This window comes from Carcharodon carcharias, chromosome 15, assembly GCF_017639515.1.
Source record: "Carcharodon carcharias isolate sCarCar2 chromosome 15, sCarCar2.pri, whole genome shotgun sequence".
Lineage (NCBI taxonomy): Eukaryota > Metazoa > Chordata > Chondrichthyes > Lamniformes > Lamnidae > Carcharodon > Carcharodon carcharias.
The window spans coordinates 13425524-13443809 of NC_054481.1; the positions used below are offsets into that span (position 1 = coordinate 13425524).

An 18286-nucleotide genomic window follows, 5' to 3' on the forward strand; every position below is an offset into this window, starting at 1 on the left:
TGGAGTCAATCATTTCATCAACATGGACATAGTGTCTAGCAAAATACCATTACTGTTGAGCAGACCATCGACGAAGAAAGCACAAATGAAGCTGGACATGGAAAATGACAAGGCCATCATATTTGGAAAACCTGTGGATTTACAATTTACACAATCTGGATACTACTGTATTCCTTTAATGAAACCTAACTTTTCTACTAATGATAAAGAAGTGTTATTAGCATCAGGGGACAGGAATTTAGAAGTCAAAAAGGAAATTGTGTTAAAATTGCATCAGCAGTTTGTCCACCCTTCTTCGCAAAGATTAAAAATTTTGCAAAGGGATGGAGAGTACACTAAACTTATATCACACCTTTTGCTTATCTCCTCTATATGTAAGAAATACAGAAGGACACCATTACAGCTGATAGTGAGTCTACCCTTAGCGAGGGATTTCCATCAAGTTGTAGCGATGGATTTAAAGGTATAGGATAAAGAAAAGGACATTTTTATTTTACATTTCGTAGATTTGGCAACAAAGTTTAGCCAATCCACAATCATATACTGTAAAGAAATGAAAATAATTGTAGATCAGGTCATGGAAAAGTGGATAGAGACCAGAATGGGACCACCAGGAAAATTCCTCACTGATGATGGGGGAATTTGCTAACGATGAGTTTTGGGATCTGTGTGAAAACATGAATATAATAGTTATGAATACAGCAGGTCTGAGAACTGTCGGTGTGACATTAGTCGTCTCAATTTCTCTGCTCCTCTCACCCATTCTAATCTGTCTCTCTCTGAACTTACTGCACTCCGTTCTCTCTGGTCCAACCCCAACATTGTCATCAAACCTGCTGACAAGGGTGGTGCTGTTGTTGCCTGGTGCACTGACCTCTACCTCGTGGAGGCTGAGCGTCAACTCGCAGACACTTCCTCCCACCTCTCCCTGGACCATGACCCCACCACTGAACATCAAGCCAGTGTTTCCAGGACTGTCACTGACCTCATCTCCTCTGGAGATCTTCCTCCCACAGCTTCCAACCTGATAGTCACCCATCCTTGGATGGCCCGCTTCTACATCTTACCCAAAATCCACAAACAGAACTGTCCCGTTAGACCGATCGTGTCAGCTTGCTCCTGCCCCATGGAACTCATTTCTCGTTATCTTGACTCCCTTCTCTCTCCCCTTGTCAAGTCCCTTCCCACCTACATCCATGATTCCTCTGACACCTTACGTCACATCAACAATTTCCAGTTCCCTGGCCCCAACCGCTTCCTCTTCACCATGGATGTCCAATCCCTCTACACCTCCATCCCCCACCAGGATGGTCTGAGGGCCCTTAGCTTCTTCCTCGAACAGAGGCCCGAACAATCCCCATCCACCACTACTCTCCTCCTTCTGGGTGAACTTGTTCTCACACTGAACAATTTCTCCTTCAACTCCTCTCACTTCCTCCAAATAAAAAGTGTGGCTATGGGTACCCGCATGGGCCCCAGCTATGCCTGTCTCTTTATGGGGTATGTGGAACATTCCTTGTTCCAGTCCTACTCCGGCCCCCTTCCACAACTCTTTCTCCAGTACATCGATGATTACTTTGGTGCCGCTTCATGCTCTCGTCGGGACTTGGAAAAATTTATTAATTTTGCTTCCAATCTCCACCCCTCCATCATTTTCACGTGGTCCATCTCTGACACTTCCCTTCCCTTCCTTGACCTCTCTGTCTCAATCTCTGGTGATAGACTGTCCACCAATATCCATTACAAACCCACCGACTCCCACAGCTATCTCGACTACAGCTCCTCACACCCCGCTTCCTGTAGGGACCCCATCCCATTCTCTCAGTTCCTTCGCCTCCGTCGCATCTGTTCTGATGATGCTACCTTCAAAAACAGTTCCTCTGACATGTCCTCCTTCTTCCTTAACCGAGGTTTGCCACCCACAGTCGTTGACAGGAACCTCAACCGTGTCCGGCCCATCTCCCGCGCATCCGCCCTCACGCCTTCTCCTCTCTCCCAGAAACATGATAGGGTCCCCCTTGTCCTCACTTATCACCCCACCAGCCTCCGCATTCAAAGGATCATCCTCCGCCATTTCCGCCAACTCCAGCATGATGCCACTACCAAACACATCTTCCCTTCACCCCCCCTGTCGGCACTCGTAGGGATTGTTCCCTCCGGGACACCCTGATCCACTACTCCATCACCCCCTACTCCTCAACCCCCACCTATAGCACCTCCCCATGCCCACCCAAAAGATGCAACACATGCCTCTTCACTTCCTCTCTCCTCACCGTCCAAGGGCCCAAACACTCTTTTCAAGTGAAACAGCATTTCACTTGCATTTCCCCCAACTTAGTCTCCTGCATTCGTTGCTCCCAATGCGGTCTCCTCTACATTGGAGAGACCAAACGTAAACTGGGCGACCGCTTTGCAGAACAACTGCGGTCTGTTCGCAAGAATGACCCAAACCTCCCTGTCGCTTGCCATTTTAACACTCCACCCTGCTCTCTTGCCCACGTCTGTCCTTGGCTTGCTGCGTTGTTCCAGTGAAGCACAACGCAAACTGGAGGAACAGCACCTCATCTTCCGACTTGGCACTTTACAGCCTTCTGGACTGAATAGTGAACTCAACAACTTTAGATCTTGACCTCCCTCCTCCATCCCCATCCCCTTTCTGTTTCTTCCCCCTTCCTTCTTTTTTCCAATAATTTATATAGATTTTACTTTTCCCACCTATTTCCATTAATTTTAAATCTTTTATGCCCCCCACCCCCACTAGAGCTGTACCTTGAGTGCCCTACCATCCATTCTTAATTAGCACATTCGTTTAGATAATATCACCAACTTCAACACCTGTGTTCTTTTGTCTGTGACATCTTTTCATTATCTGCTCCTATCACTGCTTGCTTGTCCCTACAATCACACCCCCCTCCACTTCTCTACGCACCCCCCTCCCCCAACACTTAAGCCAGCTTATATTTCATCCCTCTCCTTGGATTCACCCAGTTCTGCTGAAGGGTGATGAGGACTCGAAACATCAACTCTTTTCTTCTCCGCCGATGCTGCCAGACCTGCTGAGTTTTTCCAGGTAATTCCGTTTTTGTTTTGGATTTCCAGCATCCGCAGTTTTTTGTTTTTATCGCATATTTTATTGTATCGCATAGATTGGTTTAAGTATAATAAAACCTCTCTCTTTGTTAAACTCAAGAAAACCTGTCCTATTGGTGTTTTTTATGATCACAGCACGTAGTCATTGAATTGGCACATATCCTCCTCGAACAAGAAAAAAAATAGTTGCAGTCAAACGAGGAGAGGGAAAAGAGGGGAGCAATTTCAGCCCTCCTCGCTTGGTCATAACAACACCTTCACCTATTATACATGTTTGCTGTTTCAATATGCACTACCCTATATTTATCCACATTTACGCGCTGTCTGCTAGTTTTTAGGAACCTACTTGCTCCCAGATACCTTTGAAGTCCATCAACCTCTTTTGTAATAGTCATCCCACCACATAACTTAGTATTATTAACAAACGTTACTGAATGCTGGATAAATTTTATCATTTAGAAGCAGTCTTTTTTTTAAAAAAAACCAACGGAATATGTACTAACGTCCAACTTAAGGTCACTGGCAAAAGGAAAAAAGGAAGTTATGCAGCGAGATGTGGTACGATTCAAAGGTTACGGGGAGAATGGGGTTGAGAAACTTATCAGCCATGACTGAATGGCAGACCAGACTCGATGGGCCGAATGGCCTAATTTCTGCTCCTAGGTCTTATGGTCTGAAACACACTGGCTGAAAGGATGGCGGCTGTAACTCTTGTTGAGTTAAAACCAGTAAAACTAAATTAACAAAATTAGGATAAATCAGGCACAGCCCCTAATTCAGGTCAGCTGTAAAACCAAGAACAAAGTTTAAAGGAAACTTACAAACTTTAAATCAAAATGTGATTAAAGGGGTCAACAAAACACCCTAGTCCCCGCGGTGCCCACCGGGCACGGAAGGCCTCGAGAGTGTCAGCAGACACAGCGTGCTCCCTCTCCAGGGACATCCGGCCGCGAACGTAGCCGCGGAAGAGGGACAAACAATGGGGCGGGACTCCCCCGTCGATCGCCCGCTGCCTGGACCTGTTAATGGCCAACTTGGCCAGGCCCAGGAGCAGGTTCACGAGGAGATCCTCCTCCTTCCCGACCCCCTTCCGCACCGGGTGTCCATAGGATGGCGGCTGTAGGATCAGTGATAACTTTCAAAACGGAATTGGATAAATACTTGCGGTGGGGGGGGTTGGGATGTGCAGGGCTGTGGGGAAAGAGCAGTGGGGGCTGATTGGCTTAAGGTCTTCCCTGGCACAGCAAGGACGGGCTGAGTGGCCTCCTCCTTTGCGGCGAGACCCTGCGATGTTAAGGCTGGGAACCCGGGAACCCGGGGAGTGGGTGACGGACTGGAGTGGGTCGGGTTTTAGAGTGAGGTGGAGCAAATGTGAACGATGGATGTGCTTTCCCGGAGTCGCAGTGAATGCTGCTCCCGCTCCCTCGGCTCTGGTGCTGCGCGCGCCCCGGATGCATTTGACGGTCGCACCCGCCCTTAACGACCGGCTGCGCTGCGCTGCGCTGCGCGCGGGGGTGGGGGAGGGTCTGACAGGAGGAGGGCGGCGGCGGCGGCGGCTCCGACACCGACACCGACACCGGGGATCATGAGGCAGGTGAGGAAAGGAAAGGCCATTGTCGGACAGGCCGCTGCTTTCAGGCTGTCGAAGCCTGTTTACAGGCATCTTCTACCGGCTGGCGGAGGTCTCGCCTCCCCCTCCCCCTCCCCCAAACACTCCCCCTCCCCCTCCCCCAAACACTCCCCCTCCCCCAAACACTCCCCCTCCCCCTCCCCCTCCCCCAAACACTCCCCCTCCCCCTCCCCCAAACACTCCCCCTCCCCCTCCCCCAAACACTCCCCCTCCCCCAAACACTCCCCCTCCCCACCTCCCCTCCCCAAACACTCCCCCTCCCCCAAACACTCCCCCTCCCCTCCCCTCCCCAAACACTCCCCCTCCCCCTCCCCCAAACACTCCCCCTCCCCCTCCCCCAAACACTCCCCCTCCCCCAAACACTCCCCCCCCCCCAAACACTCCCCCCCTCCCCCAAACACTCCCCCTCCCCCTCCACCAAACACTCCCCCTCCCCCAAACACTCCCCCTCCCCCTCCCCCAAACACTCCCCCTTCCCCTCCCCCAAACACTCCCCCTCCCCCTCCCCCAAACACTCCCCCTCCCCCAAACACTCCCCCTCCCCCTCCCCCAAACACTCCCCCTCCCCCTCCCCCAAACACTCCCCCTTCCCCTCCCCCAAACACTCCCCCTTCCCCTCCCCCAAACACTCCCCCTCCCCCTCCCCCAAACACTCCCCCTCCCCCTCCCCCAAACACTCCCCCTCCCCCTCCCCCAAACACTCCCCCTCCCGCAAACACTCCCCCTCCCCCTCCCACACAACCCCCCCCCCCCCCCCCTTCCACACAAAGTAAAGGCTGACTCGGGTCCTTCGTTGGCTAAAGCCCATTTCTTCTTCACCATCTTCAGGCGCTGGTCGACGACACCGAGGACGTGTCCCTGGATTTCGGCGCTGAGGAGGAGGAGCTGGCGCTGAGGAAAAATAGGATCAGGTAAAGGGCGCTAACGGCATCGGCACTTGAGCCAAGTGTGGATAGGATAACATTGACCCCCCCCTCTCTCTCTCTCCCCCTCCCCCCCCCAGCCAGGTGTGGATAGACAACATCACTCACCTGAGCCAGGTGTGGATAGGTCAACATTGACCCCCCCCTCTCTCTCTCTCTCCCCCCCCCCCCCCCCCCCCCCCCCCCAGCCAGGTGTGGATAGGACAACATTGACCCCCCTCTCTCTCTCTTCCTCCCCCCAGCCAGATGTGGATAGACAACATCACTCACCTGAGCCAAGTGTGGATAGGATAACATTGACCCCCCCCTCTCTCTCTCTCCCCCTCCCCCCCCCCCCCCAGCCAGGTGTGGATAGACAACATCACTCACCTGAGCCAGGTGTGGATAGGTCAACATTGACCCCCCCTCTCTCTCTCTCTCTCTCTCTCTCTCCCCCCCCCCCCAGCCAGGTGTGGATAGGACAACATTGAACCCCCTCTCTCTCTCTTCCTCCCCCCAGCCAGATGTGGATATACAACATCACTCACCTGAGCCAGGTGTGGATAGGATAACATGGACCCCTCTCTCTCCCTCCCCCAGCCAGGTGTGGATAGGAGAACACCACTCACCTGAGCCAGGTGTGTGGATAGGACAACATTGATCCCTCTCTCCCCCCACCCACAAGGTGTGGATAGACATCACTCACCTGAGCCAGGCGTGGATAGGCAATATCACTCAACTGAGCCAGGTATGGATAGGACAACATTGACCACCTGATGGACCAGGTGTGACTGGGACAACATTGACCACCTGAGAAGCCGGGTGTGGATAGGACAACATCACTCCCTTGAGCCAGGTGTGGATCGGAGAACACCATTCGCCTGAGCCGGGCGTGGATCGGAGAACACCACTCGCCTGAGCCGGGCGCGGCTCGGGGAGCACCACTCGCCTGAGCCGGGCGCGGCTCGGGGAGCACCACTCGCCTGAGCCGGGCGCGGCTCGGGGAGCACCACTCGCCTGAGCCGGGCGCGGCTCGGGGAGCACCACTCGCCTGAGCCGGGCGCGGCTCGGGGAGCACCACTCGCCTGAGCCGGGCGCGGCTCGGGGAGCACCACTCGCCTGAGCCGGGCGCGGCTCGGGGAGCACCACTCGCCTGAGCCGGGCGCGGCTCGGGGAGCACCACTCGCCTGAGCCGGGCGCGGCTCGGAGAGTACCGACCCCCTGGTGGACCGGGCGCGGCTGGGAGGACACCGACCCCCTGGTGGACCGGGCGCGGCTGGGAGAACACCGACCCCCTGGTGGACCGGGCGCGGCTGGGAGAACACCGACCCCCTGGTGGACCGGGCGCGGCTGGGAGAACACCGACCCCCTGGTGGACCGGGCGCGGCTGGGAGAACACCGACCCCCTGGTGGACCGGGCGCGGCTGGGAGAACACCGACCCCCTGGTGGACCAGGCGCGGCTGTGACGTTATTCACCTGAGCCAGGTGTGGCCGGGAAAAACTGGCCTTTGTACCGAGGACAGCTTGGAAAAGGAGAAACTTCAGTTCAATTCCTCTCATATAGTTTTCCTAAGATACTTTCAACTAACATTCATAATTTTGCATCTGTCCCAAAATCAGGGGCTGAGGTTTATATGATTTGAAATGATTACATATCCCTTTTAGATCTGTGAAGATGTATTTAGCATTAAGAATGACCCATATATGTGGAGTTTGCTTTTCAAAAAAAAGATCTCAAATGGATGAGACTAGGCAGGTTGAGTTTTGAAAAAAAGGTACGGTTAGTTCAGTAGTTTGGGACGTGAGTTCAAATCCCATCATGACAAGTTGTGAATTGAATTCAGTATTTGTGGCAAATTTGCAGGCTGGCATCGGAATAAATGGCTATATTGGTTTGTCAGATAATAACATAAGAAATAGGAGTAGGCTATTTGGCCCTTCAAAAGCCTGTGCTGCCATTCAACCACATCATGACTAATCTACCTCCACACCACTTTCCTGCCCTATCCCCACATCCCTTTGTATCCAAAAATCTATTAATCTATGTCTTGAATATACTCCATGACTGAGGATGCGCAGCTCTCTGAGGTAGAGAATTCCAAAGATTCACAACCTTTTGGGTGAAGAAATTTTTCCTCATCTCAGTTGTAAATAGCTGACCCCTTATTCTGAGACTGAAACCCCCCCTAGTTCTAGATTCCTCATCGAGGGGAAATGTTTTCCTGGCAGCTACTCTGTGAGATCACCTCGTTGTTAATTTTCCTTGGGATCATAGGCCTAGTGTACTCAATCTCTCCTCATCTCATGACAATCCCCTCATTCAAGGAATCAGTCTAGTGAACCTTACTGTAAAAATCCATTTGGTTTACTAATATGCTTCAAGGAAGGGAATCTTCCACTCCTTTCTAGTTGAATCTACATGTAACATCAGTCCCACATTATATGTCCCCTGAGGTGACCAATCAAGCTATTCAATTGTTAGAGCAGTGAGAGGTAGCTAATAAATGCACTCTTGCCTGTGTCACCCATATCCTGGTATCAGATTAAAGATGAAATGAACAATGAGTTGACTATCAAGATTCATCAAAACTCAGTGATTATCTCACTCTCCCACAGCTTAAAACCCAATTCGTTTTCATAAAGCTCAGTCTAAATAATAAAGATGGCTTCCTTTTGCCTGTGGGTTTGTAATCTGTGTCACTTTACGCTGTTGGTAACAGTTACTGCAAGGAAAAGACCCCATCCCCACCCCCTTTCTGTTTCCCCCTTCCTTTTTTTCAAATAAATTATAAAGATTTTCCTTTTCCCACCTATTTCCATTGTATAAAAAAAAATTAAAAAAAACCCCACTAGAGCTATACCTTGAGTGCCCTACCATCCATTCTTAATTAGCACATTCGTTTAGATAATATCACCACTTTAACTTTAACACCTATGTGTTCTATTGTACTATTGTCATTGACATCTTTTGATGATCTGCTTCTATCACTGCTTGTTTGTCCCTACAACCACACCCCCACCTCTCTCTCTCTCTTTCTATCTCTCCGCCCCCCACACACACACCTTAAACCAGCTTATATTTCAACTCTTTCTTGGACTCGAACGCAAGTTCTGTCGAAGGGTCATGAGGACTCGAAACGTCAACTCTTTTCTTCTCCGCCGATGCTGCCAGACCTGCTGAGTTTTTCCAGGTAATTCTGTTTTTGTCATTGTTAATGGGAGCTGGCCTATTCCTGATATAAACCAAATCATGGATACAGGTTTGTTTTCTAAACATCATCGTTACTTTAGTAGCTGTTTTTTTTAAATAAATGCTTGCTGCTCCGTTCAGGCTCTGACACTGGTGTAAGAGGCTCCACAGAAGCAGAGGTGGCGGCTACTGGCTGATCTTCACTGCAACACCTATTTGCTAAGGCAATTCAAAATTGATTCCGTTGCCTGTGCTCTCCCTGTGGCCCTCTATTTTTCCCTCCTTAAAATATTTATCTAATTTTCCACATAGACATGGCATGCACTTATGATTTCATTTCAGAAATCAGATTCTAAGTTCCTGTTTTGGTAGAGCAATCTCTCAAGTGATGCATGGTTCTGTTTTTACAGTGCCTGTCTCTATTGTGTAATATGGAGAGCCAGGGCACGTTTACGCCCTGGGAGCGAGCTGCAGAAAGACATGAATTTCTTCCTCTATTGACTGCAATTCTAATTGTGAATGACATAAGAGTCAAGGCGCACCTGAGTGTTTCATAAACCTATGGAAAATGGGGGCTTTGAATAAGCTTGTGGGTTAAGGCTGGTGGTTTTAGCAAAGATTTCAGTATTCCACAGTCGAGTCCATTTTGTCCGCAGAGATGAACTCCTGATGCACTGTATAAAAGGAGGAATGAGCCATGCAACGTTATTGTACCAAAATGAGAGGCTGGAGTTTGATGTAAAAATACTTTGCAACTCCAATAAGTGAGACAAGCTCCCAGCGTTTACGTCTGTGAAATTGTCAGCTTTAACCCGATGACAAATTTGTATAATTGCTAAAATGTGCTACTGGGCCTCTGAATCTCAGTTCATTTACACTTAAATAGCACAGCAAGGAGGCAGTATCATGTGCCTGTTTCCCATATTTTAAATGCACCTTGAAGAATTAACTGCAGTTTGGGCATTTGGAGTACTCCTATTATGCCCCTTGACCTTCCTTAATAACATTAACTGTTTTGGATAACGTAGTATTTTACAGCATAGAGACGGGCTTTTTAGTGCCTGTGGTGATTCTCTGAAAAAACTTTCAACCTAGTTCCATTGTCTTGCTCTTTCTCCATAGCATTTTGTTTATGTCAATCCCTCAGAGTTTGGGAAGAGATCAGTAGGTTTTGATAGGCAAGTTTATCAATTGATATAGAAGGCAGGTGAATGAAATTCAGTTACCCGTCATCCATGTAATAGAATGGCAAAACAGGCTTCATGGGCTGAATGGCCTCCTCCTGTTCCTATGTTGTACTCTCACTTTTAAAACTTGTGTATCTGGAGCCTGGAGTCTCACTGCTTTTCTCTTTTTAACATTTAGCCAGTTAGTAAATATTTCTTATTCCTCCTCCCAGATATATCACCTCAACATGACTGTATTAAATTTCACCTGCCAATCTAACTGACTAATTGGTAGCGGATAAGCCTTTAGAAGACAAAAATGGGCTAAATTTATTCACTTAGGGAGATGTTCGTTAACTAAAGGCAACTAGCAAGGATTTTTAAAAGGCAAGTGATATCTGATAAAGTTCTTTTGGAGGAGTGTTAACAAATTTTTGATGGATTTAATGCAAATGAATTGTGAAAAAGCATTTGATGTGGCACTTGTTACTGAAATCAAGGTGAACGATATTAATGGGAATGTGAATGTATGGATAGAAAATTGGCTAAAGGACAAAGAATAATGGTTAATGAAGGTGTTTGGGCTAGAGGAATGTAAGACAGTAGTATTCCTAAGGATCAGTGTTGGAACTAATGCTGTTGAAATATATATGATCTTTAGCCTAATCATCTCCTGTTTAAAAATTCCCCATTGCTTTCCAGTTGTTTTACTGTTCCATTCATTTCCACCGGTTTCTCTCTTTATTTACTTGAAATTTGCCTAATTTTATCCTAAATTAAGTGCCTTCATCTTTGACTCTTCCCTCCTCTTTTCAGTTTTTATACTGAATCTAATTATCAAGATTGCTGTTTCTCCTACACTTGTATTATCTATTTCTTCATTTCTTAGAACTAAATCCAACTAAAAATACACAGTCTATAAGGTATCCTAGAATTATTGAAATCTCTCTTCTTTGTGACACACAGTAAATGTTGAGTTGATGGGTCGTGAAGATGGTGATCTTGTAGCATAAGGATCTGGCACATAAAGGGTTAACGTGGACTTATTACAGTACTGTCCATACAGTGATACAAGAGGACACATGACCTGCACCTAGGGGCCTATGCAGTGTTGAACAGAGTTGTGTGTAGAAGCAAGCATGGAGACAACTCCTTGGACTTTTACTGTATCTATGTATATAGTTTCTGGTAGTTAATAAATATTTACTGTAAAACTACCAAAGACTTAAGAATATATTGATGAGACCTGCCAAACAACACCCAATACCTTACAACATGATGGCAGCGAATGGAAAAACTCAAAACCTCACAGAGACTACAGAAGGAAATTAAAATCCTGGAAAAGTGAAGAAAAATCAATGAAGCATTCTGAACTGAAGAGAAGCTCAAGAAGTGAAGATGCAAAAGGAAATCACCACAGGAAAGCCCCAAAGAAAAAAAGGCTTGGAAGCTGAAGGCAGAAATTAAATACTCAATGCAGCAGAAGACTCGATTGAATCCAGTGTTAGTCCACCATCAATACCTATAGTCTGGAGAGCCAGCAGACCTAGAAGGGATCAGCTAAAATTTTAAAATTCCTGGACAACATAAGTCTTGAGGAAATTAAATAACACAATGGTAGAAATTGCCATTTAAATTGCAGTCCAAGAAACCCAATTCCTGAGTTGTCATAAAAATATGTGGTGGCTGAGCTTGTTCCAAACAAAAAACAAAATTGACTGAGTAGGCAGCTTTAAAAACCCAGCAAAAGCCAGGATTTGATGCTTCCAAGACCCGAGAATATTGTGCTAAAGCGGCGAAGATGCTAATCAGTAGATCCAGGCAGCCATTGTTGAAAAAATTGAAATGCTGAGATTGTGAATGCCATTACTGCAGGAGCCTGCCAAAACTGGAAATTGCGTAAAATCCTTTTGTGCATAGGTGTACGGCGGCAACCTCTTGGATTATTGGAAACTTCTTAAAGCTGAACCTTCAATTTAAATATTTTAACCATGGATCAGAAATCCACTCTTCCAGATCAATTTGGACATATCCAAGGCCCAGATTAATCACAAAATTTGGAACATTGTAGAAAGAGATTCCTTAGATACATGATTGCTTCAGTCTGGTTAAAAATACGGAAGCTGAAATAATCAACACATTGCTTTATTTGGTAGGCCCAATAGCTGATGATATAATAGCTAGACTAGGAATTAATGACTCATCTGCAAAATTTGATGGTTTTAAAATCATTCAATGCTTATTTTAACCTCAGAAGTAACAAAATCCTTGAAAGGGCTAAACTTAATAAATGTGTCCAGCAGCCAGGAGAACCTGTCAACAACTTAATGGGTGTACAGAAAGACTGAAGGCTGTGATTACCTAAGCTAATCAGGGATAGAATACTTGTATGAGTGGCAGATGATGCACTTTCAGACATGCTTCAAGTGGAGAATCCAGGCCAGGAGAAGCAATACCCAGAGGAATCTGATTTCCGGTCACAGGCATGATTCTGGAACCATTAAGGTCTGGCGGCAAATAAATCCTCAAGTTGATGCACATCATCCATAACCAATCTTTAACCCTCTTGAGCAGAGATGCCTGTGCAGCCCTGAATCTCCTTAGAATGGCAGAAGATGTCAAGACAGCCACTGTCATAAATTACACAGATCTGCAAGTTAGTTCCTGAGAGCGTCAACAAGAAAGATTCTCTTGACTTGAGCTGCCACAAGCCCCTCATTGGACAGACCAGCCAACCACTCAGATGGTTACCATGACATCTCAAGTAGATGAAAGTCAAGAGATGAACCAGCAACAAGAAGAGCCTCAACCTCCGGCTCCAATGCCAGTTGGAGAGTTAAACCCTGAGACCTCAGAACAGATGTTGCAATCCCCAGCGTGCAAGACAGTGCCACAAATGATCCTGGAACCGAATAGTAGCCATCCATTGACATCACACCACACAGCCAAATGCAAAGGTGAGTTTACTATGAAGTCACATGCTCACAACAGGAAGAGCCGTCTTCCATCTCAGCATGCTTCGCAGCAAGCTGCGCAAATGCAGAAGAGGTAAAAGAACATCATAGGGATGAGCCCTGTGTTTGCCTGCTTGTAAAGAGAGGGATAAACCAACCACCATCTATCAGTACAATTGGGGAATCAGCAAAGAGCGATTCAGTACCAAAGAAAGGAAAAAGAGGATGAAAAGATACCCAGATGCAAGAACAACCTCTAATTCAACAAAGCTTACCTGCAACAACAGAATCTACCACTCCTTTGACAGTAGTGTGAACAAGACTACCTGAACCTATGAACTCAGACTTGAGGGGGTGGGGGGAGATGGGGTAGTAGTGATGATGAAATACGTAGGGTAAACTGGGATAACATGCAAATATGTGGGCTAAAGAGCAACGGCAAGTGTAATCTAAGGGTCTGGCACATAAAGGGTTAATGTGGGACTGAGTACAGTACCGGGCTCTCAGTGACGTAAGAGAACACATGACTTGCATCTAGGGGTCAGTGTCATGTTGAACAGAGCTGTGTGTGGAAGTAAGCATGGAGACAGCTCCTAGCTCGGACCTTTACTGTATCTATGTATATAGTTCCTGGCAATTAGTAAATACTTGCTATTGAACTACGTTAGACTATAAATACCTCAATAATACCTAACAAGCTATGCCCAACACCTTAAAAAAGATCTCATAACTGAAATTCTCTCTCACCTTTTCAGTGACTTTTTACAGTGGTGCTTCCAGCTCTCTGATATAAAACCTGGGGCCAGAAATCAGAGTTCTAAATTGATGGAAGGCCAATTTTAATAAGATCAGTTATGATTTGGCCAGTGGACTGGGAGCAGCTACTTTTGGTAAATCTGTGTCAAAGCAGTGGGACTCATTCAAGAAGGAACTAGGGAGAGTACAGGGCCAACATATTCCAGTAAGGGCAAAGGGTGGGACCAACAAATCCAGGGAACCCTGGGTCGAGGGATATGTAGGATTGGATAAGGCAAAAAAGGGAGGCTTATGGCAGATACTGAGGGCTCAAAACAGCGGAAGCCCAAGAGGAGTATAGAATGTGTAGGGGGGCACTTAAAAAGGAAATTGGGAGAACAAAAAGGGGACATGAAAAAACATTGGCAGGTAAAATAAAGGAAAATCCAAAGTTATTTTACAAGTGCATTAAGAGTAAGAGGATAACGAGGGAAAGAGTAGGGCCCATTAAGGACTGTAGTGGTAATTTGTGTGCGGAGCCAGAAGACGTAGGTCGGGTTCTAAATGAATACTTTGTGTCGGTGTTCACAAGTGAGAGGGACGACATGGGTATGGAAATCAGGCAGAAGGACTGTGATATAATTAAAGAAATTAGCATAGAAAGGGAGGAGGTTCTAAATGTTCTGGCAGGCTTAAAAGTAGATAAATCTCCAGGCCCGGATGAAATGTATCCCTGGCTGTTGATTGAGGCAAGGGAGGAGATAGCAGGGGCGCTGGCAATAAGTTTCAATACCTCTCTGGCCACAGGAGAGGTGCCAGAGGACTGGAGGATGGCCAATGTGGTACCGTTATTCAAGAAGAGAGGAAAGGATAAATAAGGGAACTACAGGCCAGTCAGTCTAACCTCAGTGGTGGGGAAACTATTGGAAGCAATCCTGAGGGACAGAATTAATCTACACTTGGAGAGGCAGGGATTAATCAAGGACAGTCAGCATGGTTTTGTTCAGGGGAGGTCATGTCTGACCAATTTGAATGAATTTTTTGAAAAGATGACCAGGTGTATAGATGAGGGCAAAACATTTGATGTAGTCTACTTGGACTTCAGCAAGGCTTTTGATAAGATCCTGTATGGGAAACTGATAATGAAGGTAAGAGCCCATGGGATCCATGGCAGTTTGGCAAATTGGATCCAGAATTGGCTGAGTGACAGGAAGCAGAGGGTGATGGTCGAGGGGTGTTCTTGTGACTGGATGCCTGTGTCCAGTGGGATTTCACAGGGATCAGTGTTGGGTCCTGTTCTGTTTGTGGTATATATAAATGACGTAGACTTGAATTTAGGAGGGTTGTTCAGTAAGTTTGCGGATGACATGAAAATTGGTGGGGTGGTAAATAGTAAGGAGGATAGTCTTAGATTACAGGAGGATATAGACGGGCTGGTCAGATGGGCTGATCAGTGGAAAATGGAATTTAATACAGATAAGCGTGAGGTGATGCACTTGGGCAGGGCAAACAAGGCACGGGAATACACGATGAATGGTAGGACCCTGGGAAGCACCGAGGATCAGAGGGACCTTTAAGGTAGCAGGACAGGTAGATAAGATGGTTAAGAAGGCATGTGGGATACTTGCCTTTATTAGCTGAGGCATAGAATATAAGAGCAGGGAGGTTATGCTGGAATTGTATAAAATGCTGGTTAGGCCACCGCTAGAGTATTGCGTGCAGTTCTGGGATCTGCGTTATAGGAAGGATGTGATTGCACTAGAGAGAGTGCAGAGGAGATTTACCAGGATGTTGCCTTGACTGGAGAGTTTTAGCAATGAGGAGAGATTGGATAGACTGGGGTTATTTTCCTTGGAGCAGAGGAGATTGAGGGTGAACATGATTGAGGTGTATAAAATTATGAGGGGCATAGATAGGGTAGACAGGAAGGAACTTTTCCCCTTGGTAGAGGAATCAATAATCAGGGGGCATAGAATTAAGGTGAGGGGATGTGAGGAAGAATTTTTTCACCCAGAGGGTGGTGGAAATCTGGAAATGACTGGCCTGAAAGGGTGGTAGAGGCAGATACCCTCAGAACATTTAAGAAGTATTTGGATGTGCACTTGTGATGCCATGGCATACAAGGCTATGGGCCTAAGCTAGAAAATGGGATTGGAATAGTTAGGTACTTGTTTGACCGGTGCTGACATAATGGGCCGAAGGGCCTTTTTTGTGCTCTAGATCTCTATGACCAATAGATAGTCTTGTAATATGTTTATATTTAGTACACAGTTGGGTATTTTCTCCTCAAATTTTGACAGATCAGCTCTGCTTTTCGAGGAGTGTCATTTTTTTAATTGTACGTTCTGTTTTATCAAAGATTGTTTCTGACTTCTATTTCACATATGTTACGAACCAGAGGGGGATTAATTTAAACAGCCCTGATATCTCCTCTCACTATCCGTCTGCAAATAGAAAGGTGTTTTTGATTTCTAATTTCCCCCCCCCACCTTATAAGTGATGGTGTGTTTTCTGCAGTGCAAGACCATGATAAAAGTAAGAGTTATGGTTTCACGTGAGTCCAGTGCCCAGAATCAAAAGTCCAGTGGTGTATTCCTTCAGAGGTTAGCAGGCTGAAACTGAAACTTTCCAGAAGCAAGGACTTCCATGATGGGAAAACACACGTAGAGATGAATTACTGTTGAAGGCACAGATACAGAAGTTCCAATGTTCCGGTAGTTTACAGTGTAGATGAGGGCCAGGCACCTCACCTGGGCAGAGCTCTTTTTGCTGCTACCTGTTGGATGATAAAATGGTAGACTACCTGGTTCAGTTCCACATGGCAATAGTACAGTTTCCGGCAGCTTGGGGGAGACATACCTCCCACCACTTCTTCTGGGTGTTGGATGCAAGATGTATTTTCCCAGGTCTGGAATCTTAAGGTGATTAATAGAGGAGTTAGGGTCCCTTTTGTCCTTGCAGACATACAGTCTCTGTTGGCTGGAGCTCTGCCTTAAAAGTGCAATGGTGGTTGTTGCATTTCTTTGGAATTTGATTGTCAGCAGTCACACAGGGCATTGGCACTCTTTAAAGGTAACGAAGTTGCTGCTGGTTTCTGAAGGTTAGAAATTCCTCTGGTATGAGTCATGGCTAGTCAGGGTAAAACCTTGTCCATTTTTAAAATAAAAGTAATCATTTTATAAAGCAGCCAGGTTGATGTCGACATATATATTTTCCTTCCTGCCTCTGGCCGGGACACACAGCTTGTGGTGCAGAGATTGACACAGGAATGAACTAGGTTTAATATGTTTGCATATTATAGGTTGTGCTTTAAAAATGGCCTAGGATTACATTAATAAAAGCAACTGGCAGAAACACTCAACAGGGCAGGCACATTTGTGGAGGGAGAAACTGAGTTAATGTTTTGGGTTTCATCAGAACATTGTCCCACTGTGTTATGGGCATTTGTATACTAAATGTAATAAATATTACAAGGCTTTCTTACAGGAGAATCAAAGGGTATAAAGGGGTAGACAGGAAAGTAAAGGCCACAATCAGATCAGCCATGGTCTTATGTCAGGAAAACTGTGGGCAGAATTTTGGCCGTTGGTGAGCAGTGGGCGGCAAAATCAGCTGCGGGCCTACCAACCTGTCAATGGCCAATTGAGGCCATTGTCACATGAGGGGGACATGTTAGGGAATTTTTTTTTCTATTTTTAATTTTTTTCAATGTGGAAGTGATCTCCCTGAGGCTGCACTTAGCCTCAGGGAGATGTGCGCTCTATTGCGCGCATGCACGAATGACCGTACTCACGCTTTTAGGGAATCCCCCCCCCCACCCGCCCAGGATGCGTATAGCGCTTCCTGCCAGACATCACGCTGGGCGGGCCTTAATTGGCCCACCCATATAAAATGGTGGCGCAACCCGCTTCTCAGGCGGGGATCGGCTCCCCGCCTGCCAGATATTGGGTTGGGCCCGCCCGCCCGACAAGTAGAAAACTCTGCCCCAAATCTTCATGAACTGGATTTTCCTTGGGAAATTTTGGAGGACATTGAATTGTTTGGACCTTTGGATGCTGACCTGGAGTTTTTTTTTAAAAGGTCATAAGGTCACCATGGAACTGTCAACAAGCATGTCTTTCCCCAGAAATCACCTGATCAGCATGGTACTCGAGGGGGGAAGAGTTGCATGCTTGTTTGCATTACAATTACTTTAATTGATGTAAAAAAACTGGGTTAAAGGCAGAGCTAGCGAGTAACTGGAAATCACATAACTGGGATAAGCTTTAAGTTTTGGACTTGTGTTTCTGAGTTCAATTGGGATGGAACTGAGAAAGTAGAAGCTGCCCAGTTCGCCGCATTGCTTGGAATAAAGTTATTGGCAGTATCTAGCCAAGAACCCTCAGCTCAGTGGAGTTTGCCTATTTCTTGGAAACTGAAAGGCTGAGAAAAAGGATTGACCTGAATATATTCTCTGCCATGGTGAAGCTCCGTTGGTGAGAACATCCAGACATCTACTGGGACCAGTGGCCCATCTTCATATGAAGAGGCTCCAGATAGACAGCGTTGAGGCCCTGCGAACATTATCCTTTATTTTTATAATGCCTATTCTTTAAAGCCTATCTCTGCAGAGAGACCC

At 46.7% G+C, this 18286-nt stretch overlaps 1 protein-coding gene across 1 annotated transcript in view; it reads left to right on the top strand.

The window, feature by feature from the left end:
• Positions 1 to 4550: 4550 nt before the first annotated feature.
• Positions 4551 to 18286, top strand: part of LOC121288109 (Golgi apparatus membrane protein TVP23 homolog A-like) — a 56461-nt gene continuing 42725 nt past the window's right edge. Inside the window, exons 1-2 of the mRNA XM_041206442.1 lie at positions 4551 to 4684; positions 5549 to 5631. Coding sequence (XP_041062376.1) covers positions 4676 to 4684; positions 5549 to 5631 — 92 coding nt within the window. The 5' untranslated portion in view covers positions 4551 to 4675. The remainder of the gene's footprint in view (positions 4685 to 5548; positions 5632 to 18286) is intronic.